A 27,138-nucleotide genomic window follows, 5' to 3' on the forward strand; every position below is an offset into this window, starting at 1 on the left:
CGAACAGAAAGAGGCGGAGTTTCACCAATTTTCAAGCGACAAGATTAAGACTTTCTGGCCAACATTGGAACAAAGGCTGTAAAGCCGTGTTTTATTCCATTAATTCTACGGGATCCAGTGTTCCGAGGGATAAGGAACACGGCGTCTCCAAAGCGGATAGCCGGTTTACTGGCTTCCAACGGACGCTGGACATTTTTCCTAGTTTAAGCTTCCTCCATGTATAATAAGGAAGCTTAATCATGGCATTTGATTCAGTGCGATGGGCAGCCACGCTATCCATACTGTTCATCGTAATAAGGGCTCAAGACGTTGAATTAAGTAAGTCATTTTTGTTTACTTTTCTATCAGTTCAATTCTGTTATGTGTTATGGCGTTTTCGTTGTTATTTGCATATTGAAAAACGTCATATTTTCAAACAAGTCTATATGCCTATTGTATTTTATTTTAGACTCTCTGAACAGTGGAAGAGCTTTCTAAGTGTAAGAGATATTGCAGACATGTCAACTTCTGGCATAAAGAAGCATGAAGTATAATTTGTTTAGATACGTAAACATGTATATAATCATTGCAAAGAGGAAGGGTCTATCTTATGACTTTTAGCAAAAAATGCAGTGATATATTAGGCTTCAACTATGACAACTTCTTATGTAGTCTCAATATTTGACCGATTTTACAAACTGATATTGCATAGACGTCGATCTTTATAAGGAATATAAAAAAAAAACTTATATATAATCAATATAATTAAAAGCCATGCGCACAATTTGTTGGGCTACATGTTAAGATAATATTAACTCACCTAATTTTTTAAATAAAACATTATGCGTTAGGCATTTCTATTTATTAGCTCATTTGCATATATGAACGCGCCCGGTGTTCTATCATTTACAGTTGACAAGACGGCTGTTTTCTTTTTTAACTTTCTTTTGTAATTATTTTCATAAATTTTGGGACTGTACCACGCTTTATGGTTTTACTTTTAAATCGTATACTTAACCAATGTAACGCCACGTATCTTACCGGAACCGGAAATGACCTAGATATATAATATGGCTGAAATTTGAATTTGAAATCGTTGATTTATTTCTTCACACTTCGAGCATTATTAATAAAAAGATTAATTTTATTTTTTAAACTTATCTTGTAAAAGCATTTCAATTTCTTGTAACTTGTAATTGTAAATCAATACAGTGTCTTTTGCGTCTTGTTTTCCGTATAATTACGGTAATTCTCGGATGTTTCCGGATTTTGAAGCAATTCTCTTTCAAGACAAAAGCAGAAAGGTTTATGAAGATTCAATTAAACAGCGATAATTGAAAAAAAACTGTGTGATAGTCATAAAGGATTAAAATCACAAAAAGCAGTAAAACAGAGCAGTGTAATCGAATGATCTTGTAAAACTAATAGAACGACTCAATTTTATGGGAGGCAATCTCATAAATCCTATGAAAAAATGCGTCTACTTTAATTTTATCAAACCCCCAGATCTTCTGCGATACTTAAACTTTCTCATTTCTGTAAAGTAAAGATAACCCACTTTTAACTGACACAATGTTTACCAGTAAATATCATGTACAGGTATTTTCATAGTACATTTTCAAGACACAAAAAGTAAACAAGAGCAGTTCTGAAAAATAAAAATTAGGTATAATTATTGTCAGAATCTATACATATATTTTCATCTGCCATTGTTTATTGTTTTGTCCGTCTGTCCGTCCATCAGTGCTCTGCGTGGCTCATAGAACTATTTTTCCAGGATAAATAATTCTCACAAATACATTCTCTTAATGTTCAATGGTTGAATACATTATAAAGAGCGTGGTTTAAACGAATATCATCAAATAAATCTTTAAGATCTATTAACCCTATATAAATACAAAAAGGCTGAAAAAATGCCGGATATCTAAAAATAGAGAATTAACTCGTTAAAGTGCACGACGGGTGTAACACATGACTAGTTTTTAAAGAAGAACAATTTCTACAACATTTGCTGGGGCTCTAAAAATAGGTCATAAAAGGGTCGTTGCTTAACCTTTGACCCATAGAATTTTTTTAATCTGCTATATTTGGAATTATCAATTTTGGGTAAATTCGGGTGAAAAATTTAAATACAATAATAATATAGCATTGTAAAATTTGCCTCACTGTGATAATGACCTTAAGTTTCAACGGGTTAAAGGTCATAGTTTAAATATCGCTTTTTTCTTTCTTGTTGCCAGAAAAGGGTCAGTGTAAAACTGAGGAAGGGGAGGTGGTAGAGGACGGACTGGATTGGTTCCCAGATAAGGACAATAGACCTTGTTATGTGTGTTTCTGTACGCTTGGAGTTATCGAGTGCGAGGATTACCCCGATTGTTTAGGTAAAACGTTTTGAAAGATAATAATAATAATTATGATAATAATGATGATGATGGTGATGATGATGATGATGTTGATGATGATGATGATGATAATAATAATAATGATAATAATAATAATGATGATGATGATGATGATGATGATGATGATGATGATGATGATGATGATGGTGGTGGTGGTGGTGGTGATGATGATGATGATGATGATGATGGTATAATTGTGAACTTGAAAGTCTTTTTTCAATAAATATTACATGTTCACCTTTCTTTTTTATTTATTTATTTATTTATTCATTCATTCATTCATTCATTCATTCATTCATTCATTCATACATTCATTCATTCATTCATTCATTCATTCATTTTTGGTTAGTTTGCTTTATTTTGCGAAATATCGCATCCTTATTTCCATTTTTTCATATGTGGATAATTTAAAGATATCAGATATATATAATATGTAAGCATTGTGTTTTAAGATGAAGATGGCGACGTAGATGCCGAACACCAGGAGGAAGGCTATGGTGCCGAGCATAAAGTCTACCCATACCATGCTATCAATCCTGTACGTATCGCTTTTTATTTTTTCCACCGTGTAACACAGGTAATAACAACACACGGATGTGTTTGGTGTACAAGAATCTTTGAAATAGGACTGTGCAAAATTACTCTTCAAATTATATATATAATAATTCCATCAACACTTTGGTACAAAATATGCGACCATCTGTGTGTGGAAATCTGATTTTGAAATAAATTTCAGTGTTAATATATGTAAGATTTTTACTTCATAAAAAGTCGTAGTTTGTTTAGAAAAAAAATGATGTTGCCATTGGCCATATTCAAATAGCCATTAAAATCATAACTCAGATTTCAGTTCACTTTAATTATGACATAAATTTATTGTCTTTTTGAAAAACAAACAAACTCATATTCGATTTTTCTATGACTTTAGGGTCCACAGGGGCCAGAGGGTGAACCTGGGCGTCAAGGACTACAGGGTCCAAGTGTAAGTATGAACATATTTTGTACATGGTTTATAGGATCACGCAGTTCATGGATTAAATTTTTAAATTTACTTTTAAATTGACAAAATTTGGATGTCTTCAATGCCAAAAACGGAAACGCGACTCTATTTTCACATTTAAGTTGACCTTGACCTAATACATGTATTGACGTGACCTTTACCATGACAGGACAATCGAAGATTGTAGACGTTTCAAATGTAGAAATTTAACTAAAAAAACCTCTGAAATATTTATATTTTTATAGATGTTATCTCATATTATACAGTAATATGTTTTAATATTTGACCTTTTCATATGTTAATTAGGGTCAGCGAGGATTCGACGGGATGAATGGAGTCCCAGGACCCCCGGGTAACGTTGGACCAAACATGATGGTGCGTATTTTACTGTGATTTTTTGTCAATAAAACATTATTTCAAACAATATTTATATATATCCCCCCCAAATAAATAAATAAATAAATAAAAATAAATAAATAAATAAAAGAAAAAAATGGCGATTTTCTAAACATAATTAAATGTTTAATACGTATAAGCAAGGACAGCTTGACGCTGTGCATGCACAGTAAATATTAACTTTAAGATTCGGTTTTTCAAGTTTATATTGTTTTTATCACAACTTTGTGGTTTAATATTGTTTATATATATATATATATATATATATATATATATATATATATATATATATATATATTATATATATATATATATATAATATATATATATATATATATATATATATATATATATATATATATATATATATATATATAATTTTCTTTATTGTTTTACAGCCTGCTGACCAAGCCTATCAAAACTACTATAATGCTATGGGAGGCATGAAAGCAGGGTATGCACAGGGGCCACAATATCTTACCGCCAATGTTGTAAGTGCTCCTAACAATTTATTCTTTTTATTCATGTATAATTATCATTAAGTAATTTGTTAATAATAATAATTAATAAAATAATATTAAAAAATAATGATAAAATTATCATAAGATTTTCAAAATCACGTGACGTCATTGGATGTTTGCATCCGGGACTTTTTCCTGCTGCTGTATTTTTTTTACTTGTAAATTAAAACATAAAATCCGCCAATATCGTAGTTTCAATAAGTTAGACGTGTTCAGTTTATGCATTGATTGTAATTTGTTTATTTTCTTACATTGAATTAGGGGCCTCAAGGACCACGTGGACCTGACGGTCTTCCTGGACCTCAAGGTCAACAGGGCTTACAGGGTAACCGTGGATCACCCGGCGAACCAGGGCCTCCGGTAAGAATTTTTTTCCACTTGATTAGCGTTGTAATAGATACAGTATTATAGTATACATGTATTTATAAATCGATAGGTAAACGCTTTTCTTTCGAATTCTCCTTTCTAGCAAAATAATGAAATTTAGTTATTTTATCAGACTCAACCATCTAGATAAAAGATTTTACCTATTACGGATATCAAGCATTTTAAACATTTTACTGAATGAAATCCTATTAAATTACCTCCTTTTATAATTATTTTTAATTACCCCCCTTTATACGCATATAAATGTACAGCTTTTTTCATATTCAATAGCAGAATATATAATTGTTTTCCATTTTAAACGCTCTTTATTTCTTTCAAAAAGTACACACAAGAGAGATAATTAATTTTTTCATTGACAGGGATCACCCGGGCCATCAGGTATCCCAGGATCCCCCGGGCAACCAGGACCTGATGGGTCTCCAGGACGAAATGGGTCACCAGGCCCTCGTGGAACCCCTGGAACCAAGGTAAAATATTCAGTTTACATTGTAATTTAAAGGTGAAATTGTACCCAAAAAAATTGAATTAAAACCTCTTTGAAACTATCCATGCTGCATTTTATCACATAAAGTTCTCCAAACTCCTCACAGCGGTTACGTCACGCTTTGCTACTTTAACCACTGCCACCACTGAAATCACGTGATGATAGTTGTATCATGTGACAAAAACATGGCGGCCAGTTTCAGAACGCCAAGGATCCCATATCAAACTGGCAGATTTATAATTACATCATTACCAGACAAAATAAGTTCAAGACACACAATTTGTTTATCACTTTAAAACAAGTGCCGGATCAAATATTTTTGTGCAATCGTTCAATAACTGTTTATATTCTGCCTTTGTTTACTGGTTGTTACTATGCATACGGTGTCTGTGAAAATATCTTTCGTTATGTTTACAAAATAATTTTTATACGTATAATTTTTTATTTTCTTGTACATTAAGCATAACTATTTAAAGAAAGAAAACTAAAATAATATAAAGTATTCTATTTTAAAATTAAAAGTGAAAAAAATATATCCGGCTATATTCGACCGAATTTACTTGTGGTGGCAGTGGTTACTGTACAGATCAGGGGAAGTAACCGCTGCGAGGAGTTTGAAAGTTCTCGGAACATCTCAACTATAACCAATAATAAACGACGTTTGGCGGAAATTGCCGAGAAGATACGATTGGTATTTCAATACTCATCTTGAAATTGTGACGTAATGAACGTTTGGTATAGTTTGAACTTATTCTTCATTCGGCAGCGTACGCTTTAAAGCTCAAATAACAATGATCGATTTATAAAGAGCTTTCGGCACTTTAAGCTTTATCAAATAAGTTTGATATTGTCCTTTGGTTAAGTTTAATTTGAAATTTAGATTTAAGTAATAAAAAACATGGTCGTGATGATACTTAAAGTCACGAACCTACGGTCATCGAGTTGAGAGGCAGTCATTTTTTTCCATTTTCACCATTTGCCTGTAAATTTGCGTCAAGTTATTTCGCCTTTAATAATATGTTTTTAATAGTCACTGTTCCTATTTTTAGGGACCAGATGGAATTCCTGGCATGCCAGGTTTACCCGGTATGAAAGGTCACCGCGGTTTCCGTGGAGCTCCAGGAAAGGCTGGGGAGGTGGGGGTCACCGGAGAAAAGGTGAGTTCTATCTTGCAGACATTAAAATTTATAAAGTGTATGTACATCGACATCTTACACAGTTTTTGTAAGTATTGGCTATAAGTTAATATACATACAAGATGAAATGGCATTAAACTATTTCAAACAGTTTTACTCCACCTAAATAAATCATTAAAGGACATTACATTTACGTAATTCGGACTTAATACAAATCGTACTGCAATATTCATTAGTTTGTCACAGCCTGCCAAGAATTATATGAATAATCATACTTAAGCTTATTCTAAGATAACAATTTTCTAAAATGTGCTCGTATATTGTCTTATTTTTGTTCTTTTAAATTTGAAAAGATTATAAATGATAACATTTTTTTTTACATTTTAAGGGCCCCGATGGACCAATAGGACCTAACGGACGCCCCGGACCACAGGGACCACGTGGTATTCAAGGTGATCGCGGCCAGGACGGATCGCCCGGATCAGTGGTAAGCAAATCAATTATCTCTTACCTTAAGGGAACAGAAATTTGGTTTTGCCAAAAGTATAGAGCCAGACTAGCTTACATTTCCTAACTTTAAATTTTTATCTTGATATCCCACAAATTGATAATGGACTGTTACAAAAATAAAAGCTGAGCGCGTCCATTCAAGAAATTCAACAGTCTGACTGTTACTGAAAACTCCATGCAGAATTTATTTTGACACAGTTATTGGTTTATTTACTAAAAGTGAAACCATGTGATAACCACTGCCTATGCGTTGTGTATTGTTTAAAACAACACATCTTTAATCTTAAAATTTAAAAAGAAATCTTTGATATCGTTACCAACATAGATATTTTAATTACTGGAAGGCAAATGCCCAGAGGAATAATGCTTTTTTAAAGCAAAATATCTAAAGACGATTTTTAGATCTAGCAATACATGTTTGATAATAAAATATTTTTTTTTTACTGCAGGGTCTTCGTGGTGTTGACGGTTTACCAGGACAAACAGGACCGCCTGGTAATGTCGGAAACATGGGATCTCCCGGATATCCTGGCGTTCCAGGAATGAAGGTACTATCTTTTACTGCAGACGACAATCATAAATTTAAAAAAAAACATATTATTTTAAATTTTTAAAGTCATAATAATTAGTTGAAAAAGACAACATATCAAACTAATGAAACAGCCTCGAAATATAGAAAATTCATGAAAATTACAAGTTCATAAAGATCTACAAAAGTCCTCCCCCCAGCCCTTATTTGTATAAATTTGGACAAATATTGTAGCTATTTTTAGCCACATTTTACCGAGAGGGTGTTAAATACATGTGCGATAAAAAAAAACCTCACTCATGTCCGTCTTAATAAAACTGTTAAATATGAATGTTACATAATGAGTAATATAAGTGATTGATAAACAGTAAATGATAAACAATTAGTTATATAAGTGAGTGATAAACAGAAATAAAGTGATAAAATTAAGTGAGTCATAAAAAATTTGAGACGTAGAGCTGCATCGAGCTATGTACAGTAGGATATAGGATACAATGTTTTTTACACTGTAGATAATATGTGCTGTGTCACGAGAAAACCAACATAACTTGCGTTTGAGACCAGCATGGATTCAGACCAGCCTGCGCATCCGCGCAGTCTGATCAGGATCCATGCTGTTCGCTATCAGTTTCTCTACTTGTAATAGGGTTGGTAAGCGAACAATACGACTAAGTTGCTATTTTAAAACATCTTATTTAATAGGGTGATGTTGGTGCCTCTGGACCAAAGGGAGCACGTGGACCCCAGGGCCCACGTGGTGAAAATGGAGTACCTGGTCCCCCGGGAGAAGATGGTCGTCAAGGGCTTTCTGGCAGGGACGGAGCAAATGGAGAAAAAGGATCATCTGTAATTTTACTATTTTGATAATCATTATTAGTTATCAAAGATTTTTTACAACTTTTATAGCCCTTTATAAAACGGTTGTTTGGAAACACAACCCGAGTCGCTAGGTTTAATTGCAAACAAATATTTATATACGGCCATATAACCTGTCCGAAATATTTATAATGAATTTATAATACAGTAAACATTTCTTAGGGAAATCGTATATAGACAGCAGTTGTGTATATATAACTGTATATAAAGGTCACGTTACCCATTTTATACTTTATATTGCATATTAATTACATTGTACACAACTATGTTCAATTGATTGAAAATGTGTGGATTTTCATGTTTAAAGTGTGTGTGGAAAATACATGATATTTGCTTGAAATGTTTGTGAGCCAAAATAGATTATTATATGGGCTGAAAGTTTTATGATAGTTCATTCGAATAGCAAAAGATGAATGATATAAACTACACGTTTTTGGAATGCATATTGAATTAATGTTCCTTATTAATTACTCGGATGTAACTTGAATTTTGACAGGGTGATGTTGGACCCGCAGGACCACCAGGATTCCCTGGCCCCCGAGGTCCCCCTGGTGCAGCCGGTAGTCCAGGAGCGAATGGACCAAAGGGAAATTCTGTGAGTATCGTTTTAACTAATCCTGGATAAAATGACTATTATAAGAATAATTATTGACGGGAAAAGTATAGATGGAATAGTATTTCAGAGTTAAGACAAGAAAATAACGTTAACTGTATGCTGCATGTAAATAAATAAGTTTTGTGTGCCTTTTATAATGATCTTATAAATAGTTGACTACTGTTTAGACCAATGCGATTGCAGCAATATGTAAATCATATAAGAAATTAATATATTACAAATGGTTTGGTTCTAACGTTATTAAGATTAAAATTCATTTTCTCTTATGTTTTTTTTTTGCATTTTAACAGGGTATGCCAGGTTCTCCTGGATTCAAAGGATCACGTGGTATCAAGGGCGCCACCGGAATTAACGGAGAACGCGGACCTCCAGGACAAAGTGGACCCGAGGGAAAGCGGGTATGTACACGTACATGTTTTTATTCTCGGAAATGAGATTTCAAAACGGACGGAAACTACAATTTTTTCCATTTAATTCTGTTTTAACAGAGTTGGGGGTATTTGTAGAATTGGTCTTGTTGATATTGACCGCTTGTGATTCTTTGTAATAAAACGTGGCTTCAAAAAACAACTAATAAACTTTTAGTTTTACAGCTGTCATAGAAAACATGGGTATTATAATTTCCACAATAAACATAAGATATTCATTATAAAACATCTTCATGATGGAACACTTTTGTAAATAAAAGAAAAGAAATTAGTGTTTTTCAAAATTAAGAACCCCGAGAGCAATTTGTAAAACATTAGCTGTACCAAAGAAGTCGAATTTATATAATTGATTTGAAATTTTTTATTTTCCATTACAGGGCGAGACAGGATCAGTTGGTCTCCAAGGACCACAAGGTCTACCAGGAGAAAGGGTAAGCTATTTCTAATTTCCGTTAATATTCGTTCTCTTTCGTTTGTTTCCGGAATATTTCGTGAAACAGGTTACTAGTATGCAAATAGTTTTAGTGTTGAATTTTGTTCAGATTGAAAGAATATTCACTGTATAAGTAAATAGATAGTTATTTGTCAGTTTGTTTTCATTTTTAGAATTGTGCCATTTCTGTTTTGTGGGTTTTCAAAATAGCTTTATTGCTATTGTATTTTATGTCAATTTTATACAATGTAAAAATGATTTCATTTTTTTTTAAACAATATAGGGATCTCCAGGAGGACGCGGTCTTCCGGGACCATCTGGTGACTCCGGCCCAGCCGGAGAGTCGGGAGCGGTAGGCCCACGTGGTCTGAGAGGATCTGACGGACCAACTGTAAGTCGGCAACGATCTAATTATTTAACACGAACTCAAACCTATCAAAATTGTTATAACCATGCCTGTCTTGATTGTTATTCTGTCAATAAAATTGCAGTCATGTTGACAGGGTAAATGTACACAGAATTTTCCGCCACCACATTTTTAAAATGATAATTTTCTGTGGTCTGTGCTTTTTACTGTCATTGCTCCGCCAGCAATAGCGGTGTTAGAACTTTTCTACGCAGAATGAATTTGTGAACAATTATTGTTGAAAATTTAAATAAGTTTAAAATAAATGTATTTAAAAAGGCATTTGTACCTGACATTTTAATCATTTTTATAAAAACCCTTATTATTATAAGTGAATAAGTTTTAATAGAAGTATAACGTCATTCAAAATGCCAGTAAAAAATAGAAACAATTCAAAAGTATAAAAATATTATAAAAATATTCTAATTAATTTCTAGGGACGACCCGGACCGGCTGGAAGAGCTGGACCCATTGGCGCAAGAGTGAGTACATTTAACATGCTTAATTTTTTTTCTGTTAGAAATGTTAAAATCCTGTAAAAAGTCATTTCCATCGCTAAATGTTTGATTTAAATTTTGGTAATTAAAATGAGAATATGTTTATTTATATCGATTCAATTATGCTAATTAGTATAAGAAGACTTTATATGAACACATGAATATTCATATATCGTAAAATCTTTATTATGGAGACAGGCCAGAAAAAACTGCTAGGTAATAATTCGGATGACTTTTCTTGCCTTTTTAATAGATTTTTTTTTTAATACACAATAGTGATGTAACACGATAAAAGATTCAGAACATTTTGTTCATTAGTTATAGATATTAGATATAATAAAGAAATCTTATAAAGAAATCTCACTCCGCTCATTATTGGTTGATTGTTTGTTTGATTGATTGATTAATTCACATTAATTAATTGATTGATTGATTGGTTGATTGGTAAATTTTTAGGGCGCACCCGGACCTCAGGGACGTGACGGCAATGTAGGAAGACCCGGGTCACCGGTAAGTTATTTTTTTTTACATTTTAATAAAATATTTATTTACTGAAATACTCATGCACAAACACCATACAACTCTAAACAAGGTAAAAATGAAAAATCTTATCTGTTAATAGCTTATTCTAGAAATGACCCAAGTGGCCAAAAGACACGTGTACGGAATTTTCAACCAGAATTTTTACACTTGGCATCCATTATTTACATGAATGAAGTTAAAACGTGAAAATTTGATCGTTAAAAACACGAATTTAAAACCTACATTAAAAGTATTGCCTATACAGTAATGTTTGATTGATTTACAACGTGTGAAAGAAATAAAATATATAAAACTGTATAAACTTGTATGTTTTAGGGACCTGCAGGTAACGATGGCCGTGCTGGTGAGATGGGACCTCCAGGTATCCAGGGAGTTCCTGGTCTGGTCGGGCAACCCGGAAGTCCAGGATCAAGAGTAAGTTCCCTTCAGTAGTGTTTGTCTGTCCGTTCTATTTAATAACACAAAAAAACAATCGCGTGCATTAGACTGAATCCTGTTTCAAATGTTTTATTGCAGAGATTATGAATAAATATATAAATATTTATATAAGTCTTCCATAATTACACGGATCGTTACGCATTGGATTGGTGTGCAAAAATTGAGCCGGGACTTCGCAGAATAGACTGGCTGATGTGTTTTTCTTAGTACTTTAGTTAAAGCAAAAGTTGAACTAACTGACGGTAGCGCGGATAAAGTAAAAACTTTTGTGAGAAAAAGTAAAAAGTGAGCTTATTCTGATAATGATTTATTTTTCTGATATTGTTAGGGTAGCCCAGGACGTGATGGAGCGACCGGACCAATGGGACAACCTGGCCCAGTAGGAGACACTGGCGCACCAGGAAGTCCCGGTTTACCCGGAGCCCCAGGACCACAGGTAAGTAAAAGAGAACAATTTGTATTAATTAATTATGGGACAGTTTCTTTATAAATTATAATTTGTCCCAGATATCAACATTAAAGCTATTTATTTCATGCTTTTCAGTGGATTACTGATTTATCCGTGAAAATTATATTTGATAATTTCACAGTGAAAATTATCAAAATATAATTTCACACTTTTCAATGACGAAACTACTTTTTTAAGATTTTCCCCATGTGATACCTCAATTTTATTTTTGCTGACAATTCTGACAATGTCAGGCTGTGTCAAGAAAAGGCAAAGCTGAAATTGATAAATAACTTAAATGTCAAAAGTAATAAAAAGAAGAAAACTTACTTCTATTAATTCAAATTCCAATCATCAAATTTCGTCTCTAAATTTTTTTGTTTCATTTTTACAGTCAGAAAAATCCAATCCATTCCTTCCCCATGCAAAACTGCTCTTGATGTCATTTGGGCATATTAAAGTATCCTACGAGCAATAACTGCCGTATGCTTAATGAAAAATTGAAAAGCATTGACAGCCATCACTCGAAAAATAAGTAAAATAACCCAGCGTTCCATGAGCAAGCTTCCAAGTGTGTCATTTTCCTAGCTCCTTTTTTGAATGTTTTCACATCTGTTATTTTTTGTCTGTTACAATTCTCAAATAAGTTTTCTTTCTTTTAAAAAGGTGTATGACTAACAAATCCAAATTATATCCCTCTGAATCTTACACAATTATTTTCCTCCCATGTAATACACAACTTTAAAAAATGGCTGCCGTTTACATTTTACAAAGCCAGGTCTAATATAAATTCGCAGAAAGTAACAGAAATATGGATGGATGGTTGGACTTTTTCTCCTACAAGAATTGTTCGTTTTTATTATTAAAACAAGCGATCATTCATATTTTTTAATAAAATGAATAAATATCACCGTCATTTAACGTTGATTGGCGGACTTATTTTTCAGCTCAAGACTTCTTGTTTTTAATGAGAAATTCCGACTAAATGGGGCTCTCAATGGGAAAAACAGATTTTAATATTAACGTTAAAATTATGGAAATTTCGTTTTTACTTGTTTTTAAGCACTCGTGAGCCACTCGTGAGAATACTGTTTTTAAAGCGCACTCGATGAAATAAAATTTCATCTTACACACAAACAAACAAATATCCTCTATTTATTTCCCCTATTAGCCTAATTTTGTTGTTGCTTTTTTTTTCACTTGGTCCGATGAATTGTCTAACTATATACACAGTCTACTATTTTTTCATTTTTGCAACAACAATGTTTTTTTCACGTAAGTTCATACTTGGCAATTATTTACCTATACGTTGATTTTGGAACATTTTTCCCAATAAATCCATGTTTGCAATTATTTCCCTATATTAATTCAGTCTTGTAAGTCCAGTTTTGAAATTATTTCCCTAAATCACTTTGCCGCAAAATATACAAATATATTAACGATTGATTTCAATTTAAAGGTTAAAAAACTAGAATTTGATAATTAAATATGCAAACAGATCCCTTCACGCTTGTCTGATTTAAATTTTAGGGCTTTGAGGGTGAACGTGGACCAGAGGGCAATATTGGACCACCAGGTTTCCAGGTAACTAAATGAATTATATATTTAAATTAATGAAAAACTTTTTTCTTTTGATTATCTGAAATTGCATTCTTTTTTTGACAGAATCTCATTAATCATTTTAAACGGGTAGAGTGTAAGTAAAATTAAAAAACTAACTTATTTCAAAAACATTTGTTCCGACTGTAAAAGCTGACATATTGTTTATAAAACTGCATGTCGGAAATTTTCTAAAAAAGTGTGTGTGTGTTTTTTTCAAAGGGAGCACCAGGCATGCAAGGTGCACCAGGTGAAGCTGGCGTGCCAGGAGAAGCCGGACGACCCGGAGAAGCTGGAATGCCTGGTCGAACAGGATCAACTGTAAGTATTATAATGCAATAAATGATTGAAAAATATAACTAATAGCTATAGGTATGGACAATAGTAGTTATACCAATATTAAAAACCGTTAATACTATTGTCAAATATTGTTAGTTTAAACAAATCAATTTCTGCCCCACTGCCATGAAAGATCTAGGGGTTGTCTGAAATAATTCTCGTTTCTACTTCTTTGAAGTAACCATTACTGGTGTCATAAAGGGGACAGAGAACTAAACACGCAGTGACCCTAATAGATTCGAATCTACGATCTCTTAGTCACCTTTCACATGTACTTATCTTATTAACAGAATATTTAAAATGACTCAAAGTATCGCTTTTTAATCTCTTTGCACAAACCACATGTGATGTATTTTAAATTTCGCATTTATTCCGGACTCTCATTTGTCTTTGCATTGATTTGAGATAATAAAGTTCTATTCTGTTCTTACATAGGGAGAGAGAGGTTACCCCGGAGAACAAGGTCCGCCCGGTGCCGTCGGCGATCCAGGAGAGGTTGGATCGGTCGGTCCGCCAGGTCGTGACGGTCACAGAGTAAGTATACCTTAGACTAGAAATATCTTAGAATGTTTGACTCTGATAAAAAGTTTGATCAAACATATGCCGTCAAACCGAAAGTATCTAAAAAAGGCCATTCTGAAAAAGAAATAATTGACTAAAAAAAGTAGACCAGTCTGTTTTTGAATCTGAAAGTAAATCAATTTAAAGAATGCAAGCTGAACTTTTGAATGGCAGTCAAGATGATGTTATTGTTCCTCTAAAGAGGCAGAAGTAGAAAACGTTAATAACAAAATGTACAAGTATAACATAGAAGATAAAATTGTTGGTATAGTAGAGGAAATTAACAAGGATATATATTTTCAAGCAAAATGATACGGATGTTTTCTGTTTTAGGGTATGCCTGGAGATGCTGGACCCAAGGGCGATATTGGTGCCCCAGGAAACATTGTAAGTTAAAGTTTTTGCCACACGGATTTAGCCTTTTTTGTTTTGGTATAGAAATTCTCTGATGTTTGAAATCTGTCGTCTGCAGTTTTCTATAAATAGATTACCGCCAAGCAGCCATGTTACTTGTCAAAATATGTTCTCGTGCCAAAGCTAGATTTTGAGATATTTCTTGTTCTGGGTCAGAATCTCGCTTATAGTGGGGGAGATAATGCCCATCATCAAAATAGCACAATATTAGACCGATTAGTACAATTACCAGTAGTTGGACTACCAAGTACCTAGTAAGATGCTGTGGAAGGCCTACTCGGCGACTGGAACCGAACTGTTTCAGAACTGTTTGCAAAGGCTAAATATAATGATATCTCAATGCAAGCCAAGCGCTGAAGCATATGAACTTGCATGCCTGTGAGTAAAAAAGCTGTAACAAAAATAACGCAAAGTAAACATTTTCTTTAATTGTATTGATGGTATTTTTTTCACTCATTTTATGAAAGGATCTTTTCGTTCTTTAAAATTATTCATAAATTTCTCTTTTCAAAAAAAATATTCTAGACTGCTAAAATGGTTACTACGTTCCGAAGATTTTCCTGTAATGGCGGAATAACAAAAATATTGAATTTATCATTGCGGTGTTTTTATATGATGTGAATATCTACATATTTTCTGGAATTATTTTATCATTTTAGGGTCAACAAGGGCCACGTGGACCCCCAGGAGCGTCCGGAGGCAAGGGTGAACTTGTAAGTGTATTAAGTTATTAAATGAAGTGACAAAGGTGAACTTATAAGTGTACGTTGTTATTACTTTAATAAAAAGGCAAAGCTGAAATAGGAAGTGTATGCAGTTATTACATAACTGAAGAAGAAATGGTCAATGATTAAGTTACTAGTATTTTGTTATTATTACTTAAATCACAGGGCAAAGGTGAATTAATAAGTGTATTTAGTTATTTCATGTACTTAAATGAAAAAGCAAAGTGGAATTATTAAATAAAAACCACAATAAAACGCTTGTATAAATAATAGTAACTAAAAAAGTACTTACACAATAAAAACTTTATAAGTGAAAAAAAATAGCCACGAAATGTGTCACTGACTCTTTCAGGGAGACTCCGGCCCGCCAGGAGAAGATGGGCGCCCAGGTAGACCCGGACCCAGTGGTCTCGTTGGACCACCTGGAATACCAGGCCCCGAAGGAGAAGCCCCACGAAAGGGCGAGAAAGGAGATCCTGGTGCAAAGGGACCAGTCGGTAATCGTGGTGACGAGGGAATAAGAGGTGAAGCCGGACCAGCTGGTGAAGACGGACCACCAGGACAAGCTGTAAGTGGATTAGTTCTTAAAATTATCATATCTATTAACGGTTCGTGTAAAATCACATTGAATATGTATCTTCATGTTTACATTTTGTGTAATTTCAATATTTTTGTTAGTTATTCGATCGTTATCAGGCGTGAAAAATGATATTTTATGATCCAGTGACGGACAGAATAATAATGTGCATGGTCGTTTTTTTTTCTCGTTTTTTTAGTGACTTGTACAGTATGGCTCTATTATTTGGCATTTGACCTTATTCTGAATTTTACGATCTCTAATTAAAAAATATGTTTCAGAGTCATATGGTCACTATTGACTTACAAGATACTTCTTCACTAAACAAAAGTATATTGGCATATTAGTATATTCTATTTTTGTTGTCGTACAAGAAACATCCGACATGACGAAGATGTGTGGTAGTTTGAAATTTTGGATAAAAAGTCGTTTGAATGAAATAATTTTATTGACACTTAATTAGACATTTTATACTTACAGGGCATTGCTGGACCTCCAGGTCACAAAGGACCTACTGGAGAAGCCGGAGAGAAAGGTCAAGAAGGCGAACCCGGCGAATCCGGACCTCCAGGAAAGCCTGGACCCACGGTATGTCTAAATAGTCGATATGCTTACGACCAGTCCCAAAATAAAAATATTCCATAATATCAACCCTGCTTAAGCTAAAACAGTTATTGCTAATTTTTCTGAAATCAGTTGCAAAGAGTAATCATTTTAGTTTACTTTTTGTTAACATGAAAGTCAAACTTAGCTCCGATTCAAATATATTGTAAGAACATGTATAATGTCTTTATTACATAAAAATTACAAACATTTTCCAGGCAGAAAAATATTTTTCTTGCATGACTTCATGAAGCATCAGGACCGAAAGAAGTAGTTCATGGGCATATATATTTTACCCATTTGTTCAGTTCGGGGTGAGAATTATCTGTACATGAATATCGTGTACATGAATATTGTAATATTTTCACACAGGGAAGACGTGGAGTCCGCGGCGCCAAGGGATCACGCGGTGACACCGGATCTCAGGGTATACCAGGTCAGACCGGAGCTACAGGACGACCAGGCCCCCAGGGTAATACAGGTCAACAGGGAGAGATGGGACCTCCAGGATCTCCTGGCGACAATGGTATTAAGGGCTCACGCGGACCTAATGGCCAGATGGGTCAACAAGGTGCACAAGGAGTACCTGGTCTAGCAGGATACCCAGGACAGAAGGGACAACAAGGAGAATCTGGCGAATCAGTAAGTCACTCTATGTTAAAGATAAATATAACTTGCTGTTCATGTTGACGATCTGTAAATTAAAAAACCATTTCAATAGGAAATCCATGCAAGAACTTCAAACTATTTAGGAATACGTATCCGCAAGAAACTGAATACTTTGATATTATAAGAGGAATATAGAACAAGTGATTTATATTTAAAACAGATTTTTACATATGAATTATTATTATTATATTTCATTTGAAGATTTGAGGAGTTTATTTCAATATTGACATATTTAATTTAGTTATAACGTGAAACTTGGAATTGAACATGCTTAAAAAGTCATTGATACATTCGTCTGATTGCTTATTTATATAGGCAGTAATAACGTAAGTAATATAAGAAATGTATGTTATATAATTGGTTCTGGCAAAGATTTAATATTTTATTGTCTACTTAATTTCAGGGCCCACCAGGACCCATGGGCTCCCCAGGTCGACCAGGAGACCAAGGCGAACCCGGTCTTCCAGGAGTTATGGGTGAAACCGGACCGATGGGTAGAGCTGGTGATTTGGTATGTCATTTATTTGTTTTATTTTGTTATTAGAAAGGACAAGAAATCTATAAAATTGGGCTGAACTTTTCGAATAGATTATTTCCACTGATCAGTATTGTCAATATAGCAAGTATGACGTAACTGGCGCAAGGACTGTGCACTGGACTATTTTTTTCTCTTCGTTTTCTTACGCCACGGTTAGTTTCACTGTATTCAAAATTGATGGGAGCAAACTAGATACATTTGTTTATGTAATAATTCCTTATGTGTATGATATTTCCTAGAAATAACCAGTCCTCAACAATACAACATATTTGTAATTGTATATATATAGGGAGCTCAGGGAGAGCCCGGACGACCGGGAGACGAGGGTATTCAAGGACCACAGGGAGCACCAGGACCAACTGGCCTTCCAGGACCTCCAGGAGCCCAAGGTGATTCTGTAAGTAAAAGTTTTTTTACTTACTCATAACTAACAGAACCTATTAGATACTTTTTGCCAATGTTACAGTTTGATAGTACACTATTTGCTGACCATGTTATTTCACTAGTCATAGTATCTTAACTTACTTTTGTTTCAAAAACAGGGACCCCCAGGTCATGATGGACTCCCAGGTTTGGCTGGACCACGAGGTGAGCGCGGTATGGGTGGAGACCAAGGACTTCCAGGACCTCCAGGAGGTACCGGATTCATGGTAATTTCAATTTTTACATTCTCAGCCGGATCACTTCCGTTTTTATTTAACAATGTGCATGCTGGGAAAATTGTCGTCTGCTTATTATTTTCAATTATCCAATACTCTCAGAATAAAAAGATGTGAAAAGGTGAATAACAAGACAATGAGTTAGGCCTACTTTTTTGCTAGGAAAATTGTCGCCTGCTAAAAAATGTCGTCTGCTTATTTCTTATTAAATCCAACTTTCCCGAAATAATACAAATCTTCGAAGGATGAATTTCAAGACGCCGAGTTACTGGGCATATGGTCTCGTGCACAGTGTATTATAATAACACTGAGCCAAAATTATTAGCAATATGACAATTTAACTAGGGCGTCCGTGACAGAATGGTAAAGGTCGTTGACTTAAAACCACTTGCCCCTCACCCTGTAGGTTCGAACCAACTAAACAAAGAAAATAATGAAACTTCTTGAATTTTACTTTTATTTTTCCATTGCGCTCAATTTTGCTTTTTTATCACTTTAGAGGGTACTTATTGATGATATTTATATATGTTATATATTTATTTTCCAACAGGGACCACCAGGACCAAGCGGACCTTCAGGCCCCAGTGGACCAAGAGGAGAGATGGTAAGTTTGATATAAAACACACACAAAACTAAACAACTAAATTTGTTACATCAAAAGCCATATATTACATGTAAAATGTAACATACTTTGTTTTTCTTTTATGCAAACACCTTACGTGCCAAAGCTGTTGTTCAGGACAATAACTTACAAAGCTATATATGTATATTCAAGTCAAGGACCTTTATTACTGTTTTTGTCAAACTAAACTTTAGAAACCGAGGGTACACATTTTACTAACCACTTTATTATTATCTACAGGGAGAGACTGGACCTGTTGGCACAACTGGAGCAAGTGGGCCTCGAGGACCACCTGTAAGTTCGATACATTTGTTTTACAATACTAGTAAATAAATAAATAAATAAATACATTCAGACAGACATACAAATAAGATTTTAGAATAATTGAGAAATGGTATGTTTTGTTCTTAAATCTGATTGAGCTTATAAAATAAGTTTATTTCAAAATAAGTTGAACGGAATTTCAGATTTATCAATTAGGGGCAAAAGGGTAAAATGAACACAGAAACACGGAGAACTGTTGATAAATCTTCAAAAATTCTTAATATAAATAAATAAATATTCATGTATTATTTAAGACTTTATATTAAAGCGTAATGTTTATAGATGTTGTACAAACTGAGTTCTTTGCTAGGAAAATTGTTGCCTGCTAAAAAATGTCGTCTGCTTATTTGTTATTAAATCAAATTTTCCCCGAAACAATTTCCAGGGACCACAAGGAGCAGAAGGCCTACCCGGAGAAACTGGTGATTCCGGAGATACAGTACGTACTTTACGGAATTAAGTCTTGCTATAACCTGATGTTACAAAATTAAAAACAAAATATTTATTTTTAATCATAACTTGAAAAACATTCAAACATACTTTCTATAATTTTTAATTATCTTTTTTATGAAGACGATTTGAAATATAATGTCCCGCAAATAGTTTCAATTCAATGGATTATTACAGAGTGTACCCATTATCCCATTTTGTAAGTTAAATACGTTTGTTTGGATATAAAATAATACAAAGCAAATGTTTTATAATATATGCTGTTTTCTTTATATTTACATGCACTGTAACGGTCGTTAAAGGCGCATTATGTCTCAGAAATGATTTTATTTCCTTCTGCAGAAAGGACAAATATGTGTGTTTTTAAATGTTGCAATAATGTATTTAGAACATATGATATGTTCTCACCTAAAGAAAATATTACTGGATGAGAAAGAATATGTCATAAAGGTAGCAAAATGTAAACAAAGTAGTGTTTTGACCATACAAAATACTTAATCACTGTACCCATTGCTAAAACGTAAAAGAAGCAAAAGTTGTGTTATCTATACTGGCTTGTGAGTACCTTTTTTGAAATTATAACAGGACATCGAAAATGAAAAGTTTATAAAAAAATATATAATTATAGCGTTTCTGAGGCTTAATGGGCCTTTAAATGTAAGAATATTGTGTTCTGCATTGAGAGATGAATTTGAATTTATCATCATTTAGGGAGACAAGGGTATGACTGGACTTTCTGGTCTCATGGGCTTGCCCGGACCAGAGGGCTTACAGGGTGACGATGGACTTCCAGGACCTCCAGGACCCCCTGGACAACGTGTAAGTCTCCATGAAATATAATTCTAATACCTTCACCGTATTACAACACATATCACTTGCAGTGTCTTAAAAGTGATTTTGCCTTTCTGTTTGATTATTTCTACACTTAAAAAGAAGCTTTAATAAAGTAAGCATTGGATTTTCAATAACAGAATATTTCATCTTAATATAAAAATCAATCATTACTATCTGACTGAAGTTCAGATCTACTTAAATTAGTTCTTGCATATCATTAGCTGATTTTAATCATATTAAATATTTTTATAAGTTTTTTGTTTTGTTTTGTTTTTATTGTTGTTGTTGTTGTTGTTTTTTGTGCTGATTAGATGTAAAATGAAATCATATCAATGTTCAGGGTGCAGAAGGACCTAGAGGATCAATCGGTCTAGACGGACAACCAGGATTACCCGGACCTCCAGGACCGCCTGTAAATATATCTACTTTAAATCAAACATACATTATCAAAAAAAAAGACAAAAAATAATGTTAAAATCAGAATATTTTTTTTAACAAAGCTTCTTGTTTTTTTAAAGCAATTTTCAGAATTGTTTCCTTTGTCTTAAGTTGTTTGCTTACAAAATACATACGAAGACGCGTACAAATAATAAAATGTTATGATTTTTATATCACACTAATTTATGGTGAATATCTTATTCTTTATGGACGATAATAAAATTCAATTTAAACTTATCAATATATTTATTTGTTATATTTTAATATATTTTTTGCTCTAAGTGTCAGATGTTGATTATCTATCTTGGTAAAGAAGTTTAATTTTTCAAGATAAATCCTGTGAAAAAAATCAAACTTTTATTATTTTTCATTAGTTATATTCCCATATGTAAGCTTTGCATATTAATGTATCTTTGCAAATATACTGTTATTGTTATTTTGTATATATTTTTGTATTCAGGGTCGTCGCGGACCCGAGGGAGAAGATGGTCGTTCCGGACCCTCTGGCCCAGAGGGTCAACCAGGACCTCCCGTAAGTTAACTTCGAGCATTTCCCCTAAAATTCACTTTCTTATGTTCAAGGCTTTTTCCTATTTTTTCATATGACATTTTGGTCTCTGTAGGTAGAATTGATTTAAACTATTCTTACATATACCTAGTATTACAAAATTTTCAAATTCTTTCAACATATGAAATACTAGTACAGAAAAAATGTTTGGTTTCGAATTTGAACGGCTTTTATTCTTAAACATGCATTTAAAAAACATTCCAACTTTCTACTGAAAAAAGTTAGCAATCTGGGCACAAATCCAAACTTTTAAATGAATGTAAATATACTCCAGTTATAATATTGCAGGGACCACCAGGACAACCTATGTACGCTAACGCCCTTGGTGCAATGTTCGGATCCAACACTTACAAAGGAAACCCGTTCCAGGTAAAGCCTTTAGCCAAACCAAGTGTATCTGTTCTAAATATAGAATTAAGTTATATTACTTATTTGATCAACAACATGATCAGTTAAATTACGGATTATATTACCATTTGTAACACAGAATCATGATTGTTATTATAAAACTGTTCTGTTAAATAAATGAATAAAATAGTACCATTTAAACATGCAAGTAATTCATTTTTTGACAGTGCAAAAGTGCCCACAGTACTTTGATTAAATGGTGTTTTCTTTTGTTGTTTTAGGCTGATGCCAACGCCCCAGAGGAGGTAAGTTTATTTCTTTCTTTCTTTCCTTTCTTTCTTTCTTTCTTTCTTTCTTCCTTCCTTTCTTCCTTCCTTCCTTCCTTCCTTCCTTCCTTCCTTCCTTCCTTTCTTTCTTTTGTGTGCTGGTTTGTTTATGACCTTTTTCTTTGTTAACTTGTTTGTTTCTTTCTGTCATTGAAGGTATGTTGCATCATGACTTTAATTACAATTTGAGTCTTAAAGTCCTTTAAATGCTATTGAAAAATAAACGGTTGCTAATCTCAATCATCAAATTAAGCGTTACGTAAAATTAATGTTTGAATATCATTCTATTAGCCAATTAAATTATGCGTTGCATTTTTGTGCATTGGAGCCAATGAAATGACGCGATTATTGAATATTCTAGAATATGAAAACTAGCAGCCAATAAAAAACGCGTTGCATGACATGGGAGTAAAACTATGGATTATTGTTGGGTTGTTTAATTTCAGGAGAAACAAGCTTTGGATACTCTTAGCAAGGTCGATAAGATTGTAAAGAAGTTGAAGTCCCCAACTGGCGAAAGAGACGCACCAGCAGCATCTTGTGATGACTTTAGAAAACACAACACAGAGTTAGTCGATGGTCTTAAAAAGAGAGGTACTTGTCGAAAAACTGTTTACATCAACTTGTATCACGTTGTCATTACTGAATATGCCACCTCATAATGATGATTAACCCTTACAACTGCCGAATTTATGTAACGGATTTCAAAATCAAAATATAAATCTGTGCTATTTGCAGACTAGTCTGGAAAAGGTTTTAATCATTTTCGGTCTTAGCAGGGCTAAAGGGTCAAAGTTTGGAAAGCCAAAAAAAAAGTACTTGATGTCATGATTTCCGGTTCTATTCTGAGGTGTATTTGCTGTACAGCTTTATAAATAAAGGGGTTTTCCCCCATATTTTCTACAATACTCCTATAAAATAATCACAACATTATTTGACCGTAAATAGATCTATATGTTTGTCTCTAAATTAAAAATGGTACTCAAAATAAATTAGTATACAGACTTTGGAGATATCCTACAGCAGATACATATGATTTTATGTACAATTTTTGTTCGTTTATCTCAGATTTACCATACAAAATCTGGATTATTCCGGATGCCTATTCCAACAACAAAGCCTACCAGGTGTCATGCGACTTCAAGAAATCTGTTTCTTGGACTTGTATCTATCCTTCTAAACAGGTAACCTTAGAAACCATATTTATTTTGTTGCATTCAAAGTCAAGCTGTGTCATGATTCAACACACTTTCTATGGCGTCAGCACATTCAACACAGTTTTCTTTAACGTTAGCACAAAATGTTATAGGAGCAGCGCATATTGAATTTTTATGCCACCAGCCGACATTTTTTATGATATCCAAACTTGTTTGAAACAATCATCAGTAGAGGTTCTTATAACATGAGAATCAATTCTTATATTATCAGCATAAATTCTGATAACAACATTACATAATCTTATAAAGTACATACTCCTATAAGAACGGCACAGAATCTTGTAAAGTACATATTCTTATAACAATAGCAGATAATCGTATAAAGTACATGTGTACAGAATCTTATTATGAGTACATATTTTCATAACAACGGCACATTAAATTTAGCAAACCCATATTCTATAACAAGAGAATATAATTTTATGAAGTACATATTCTTTTAACAATACAACATGAGTAACATAATAACACATTCCTCTCTTTAAATTTTCACAAACACAAATCTTAGTTAAATAAGACATTATCATGTAAATATGTATATATATTTAGAATTGTTATTTATATATATTTTAAATACAGAATCTTGCACGTTTTGTTTGTTTTATAAAAGTGTCAGATCTATATTCACAAAATACATATTGTTTTCCAGTTTGCTCTTAACCAATGGGTGAAAGAGCCTTTGAGTCGCCACCGCTGGTTCACAGAAATCCAGAAGGAAGCATTGAATGGTGATCATCCTGTAAGACTTTAAAACTTATATTTATGTCTAAAATAATACAGCTTATTCTGTTTGCAGTATGACATGACTGTAAAACAATTCTTAGTGAAGTAAGATAATTTTTAAAGTGTAATCCTGCTGAAATGGTGCTTCTGGTGTGTCCGGCTTTGACTGTTCAATTTAATGTTAAGGGATTTGAATATCTAAATACATCGATTTAGCAGCTAACAGCGTAAAGTACAGTAAAATACGCTTATAACGATATCGTTTATAACGATATACCGCTTAAAACGATGCTGTTTTCGAGGTCTCAAATCGGTTGCTTTTCGGATATAACGATCTTCGGAAGGATATGAATTCGGCGGTCCCTGAATATCGTTTTAAGCGGAATTTACTGTATGGTCAAATTATTTTTTTAGACTAATCTTTTTTCCATTTCTTAAAAAATATTTCATGTTCTTTTTTTTTTGTTTCCATGCTCTATTTTTATCCCTTTGATCATATTCTCTACTTTTTGTTTCCCTTTTCTCATTCTTACTTTTCTCGCACACCAGGATGACTTCATGTTTAGATATGATGCCACGGCTAGCCAGATCAACAGTCTTGCAAGTGTGAGTAATCTCGTACGCCAAGAGGTCTACATAAACTGTACCAACACCGTCGCCTACTACGACAGCCGTACTCAACTTTACGACAAAGCTGTTAATCTACGAGGATTTAATGATGATATTATAAATCCTGGAGGCCGAAGGAAGAGGAAAGGAAACTTTAAATATTCTGTCAGCGAAACAGAAGACGGATGTATGGTATGCAAATTATTCTCTCTCTATATCTTCTCGTTTTTAACCTTAATAACCATTTGATTTATACTTCTGAGATGGATATAGTGTATGCCTACTGTATATGACTTCAAAATAAAAGCTAAAGCATATGTTAGTAAATTGTTTTTAAGAATGTTTTGGGAAGTAAAATTTTTAGACGGCATTTCGTTAAACTGTGATCTTCGTACCCAATAATTGTAAAAAAATACTCCATTAATTTTAATGGTTAATCATGTATTAAAGAAATTGTAAGATTAACAAATGAATATGAAACATAACTAATTGTGTTTTTCCCACCATTTTGCAGAATGGCAACGCTAACGCAGGATGGTCCAAGATTTACATGAAACTAAGGAAACCGGCTTTGTTGCCGGTCGTTGATGTACACTTCCGCGACGGCGGAGGAGCGGATCAGAAGTTCGGTGTGACATTAGGCCCGGTCTGCTTTGCTAACTCAAAGAACTAAAGAAAAGAAAAACACCCATCAAATTCATAATATACTCATAATATACATTTAAATACAGCTACCCAAAAGCTTTCGACGCTTTGTTGGCTGAAGTAATAAGTTTAAACAAGGATTTTAAATAAAAGCAACAACTGAATGCTTAGATGTTTCGCCTGAAGCACTTAGGTGTTCGTATGAAGCCAATGAAGACAGTCTGTGTACATCCGCTGTAACTAGAGTGTAAGAGATTGTTTGTCGAGGATTGTGTTTATTCGTTTATTTTTTACTCATGACCTTTTTTTTCAAAACAGAGATCGTCTGCAACATAAAGCTACATTCCTTTTTTCATCACATTTATGATCAGGGAATGATATCATACTACTTATTGACGTACTTGTTGTGATTAGGCATCTACCATTCACCATGATTTCAAGGAAGTGACGTCATTTTAATCCACCTCGGTCTGCCATGATACCGACAGAATGACGTCACTTCCTGTTTTTTTGCGCACCTGTGATACAAACGTGTGATAAATCACCACTACCATGAGTGTTATTCATTATAACTGCTTTTCATATGTGAATTATGTTTATTGCCACTTCATTTTGTCAATCGCTAAAATTGTGACAATAATAAAACTGTTGAAAATGCATTTCTTGTTGATTTATCTTAATTTTTCACCAGTGTTATCCATCTTGCAAAGGTATCATAAGCCTAACGTCATATTTATGTTCCTGACTTCAAATCACATGCCCTCACATCTGTAGATTCTAGATTCGAGCCTTCTCTGACACTTTGGATTACTACTGCAATTATTCAGCTATAACTTAGGGAATATTGGTTGTTCTACTCGGGGTGGCCGACGGTGTAATAATACTCAAAGGGGTGTCATACGACCTTTACAATTTTGGTGTGATTAAAATCTAAACCAAAACAAAGGAACAAATAAAACTGACCTTTCCCCTGTCATACTTTTAAGATAAATTCTGTACTTACATAAACAAGTTCTATTATTAGAATCCATGCTAATATATAGATTCCGAAGAAATGATTGCAAATTCCATTGGCTGGGAATTCTAAACATTGAACGTTTATCAAGTTCAAGACATAGAACTTATGACAGAGATATAACAAGGAACGTTATTGGAAACCATATAATTTTAGTTTGTTTTAGGTTTATGTATTTGTGTAAATTTTCTAGAAATATATTGTTCATGCACTTTCCTATAATGGTTCGTAACGGAACAATTGTAACCTTGGATCATAGTTCAATTACAGCCAACAATCCGATAGATAACTTAGTTTGATTCGATG

The 27,138-nt window shown here is 33.5% G+C and overlaps 1 protein-coding gene across 1 annotated transcript; it reads left to right on the forward strand.

Moving 5' to 3' along the window:
- Nucleotides 1-40: 40 nt before the first annotated feature.
- On the forward strand, nucleotides 41-26,476 carry LOC132735579 (collagen alpha-1(I) chain-like). Its single transcript, XM_060722536.1, has 44 exons — nucleotides 41-318; nucleotides 2,220-2,360; nucleotides 2,834-2,919; nucleotides 3,310-3,363; nucleotides 3,688-3,756; nucleotides 4,176-4,268; nucleotides 4,560-4,658; nucleotides 5,045-5,152; nucleotides 6,219-6,326; nucleotides 6,694-6,792; nucleotides 7,265-7,363; nucleotides 8,047-8,190; nucleotides 8,717-8,815; nucleotides 9,127-9,234; nucleotides 9,642-9,695; nucleotides 9,981-10,088; nucleotides 10,541-10,585; nucleotides 11,057-11,110; nucleotides 11,459-11,557; nucleotides 11,910-12,017; nucleotides 13,560-13,613; nucleotides 13,851-13,949; nucleotides 14,403-14,501; nucleotides 14,862-14,915; nucleotides 15,602-15,655; nucleotides 16,020-16,235; nucleotides 16,725-16,832; nucleotides 17,220-17,489; nucleotides 17,920-18,027; nucleotides 18,344-18,451; nucleotides 18,597-18,704; nucleotides 19,264-19,317; nucleotides 19,576-19,629; nucleotides 20,045-20,098; nucleotides 20,821-20,928; nucleotides 21,284-21,355; nucleotides 21,842-21,913; nucleotides 22,238-22,318; nucleotides 22,579-22,602; nucleotides 23,070-23,217; nucleotides 23,692-23,807; nucleotides 24,490-24,579; nucleotides 25,113-25,364; nucleotides 25,687-26,476. The coding sequence occupies exons 1-44, from the start codon at nucleotides 240-242 to the stop codon at nucleotides 25,843-25,845; spliced, it is 4,416 nt and encodes a 1,471-aa protein (XP_060578519.1). The 5' UTR covers nucleotides 41-239; the 3' UTR covers nucleotides 25,846-26,476.
- The last annotated feature ends 662 nt before the right edge of the window (nucleotides 26,477-27,138 follow it).

The sequence above is a fragment of the Ruditapes philippinarum genome, unplaced genomic scaffold (genome assembly GCF_026571515.1).
Source record: "Ruditapes philippinarum isolate M1 unplaced genomic scaffold, ASM2657151v2 ctg1366_1_1_1_1, whole genome shotgun sequence".
In the NCBI taxonomy this organism is placed as follows: Eukaryota; Metazoa; Mollusca; class Bivalvia; order Venerida; family Veneridae; genus Ruditapes; species Ruditapes philippinarum.

Coding starts and splice junctions, on each gene's coding strand:
- LOC132735579 (XM_060722536.1), top strand. CDS start 240: ATGGCATTTGATTCAGTGCGATGGGCAGCCACGCTATCCATACTGTTC. Junction 319..2,219: donor GGCTCAAGACGTTGAATTAA/GTAAGTCATTTT, acceptor TCTTGTTGCCAG/AAAAGGGTCAGTGTAAAACT. Junction 8,816..9,126: donor ATGGACCAAAGGGAAATTCT/GTGAGTATCGTT, acceptor GCATTTTAACAG/GGTATGCCAGGTTCTCCTGG.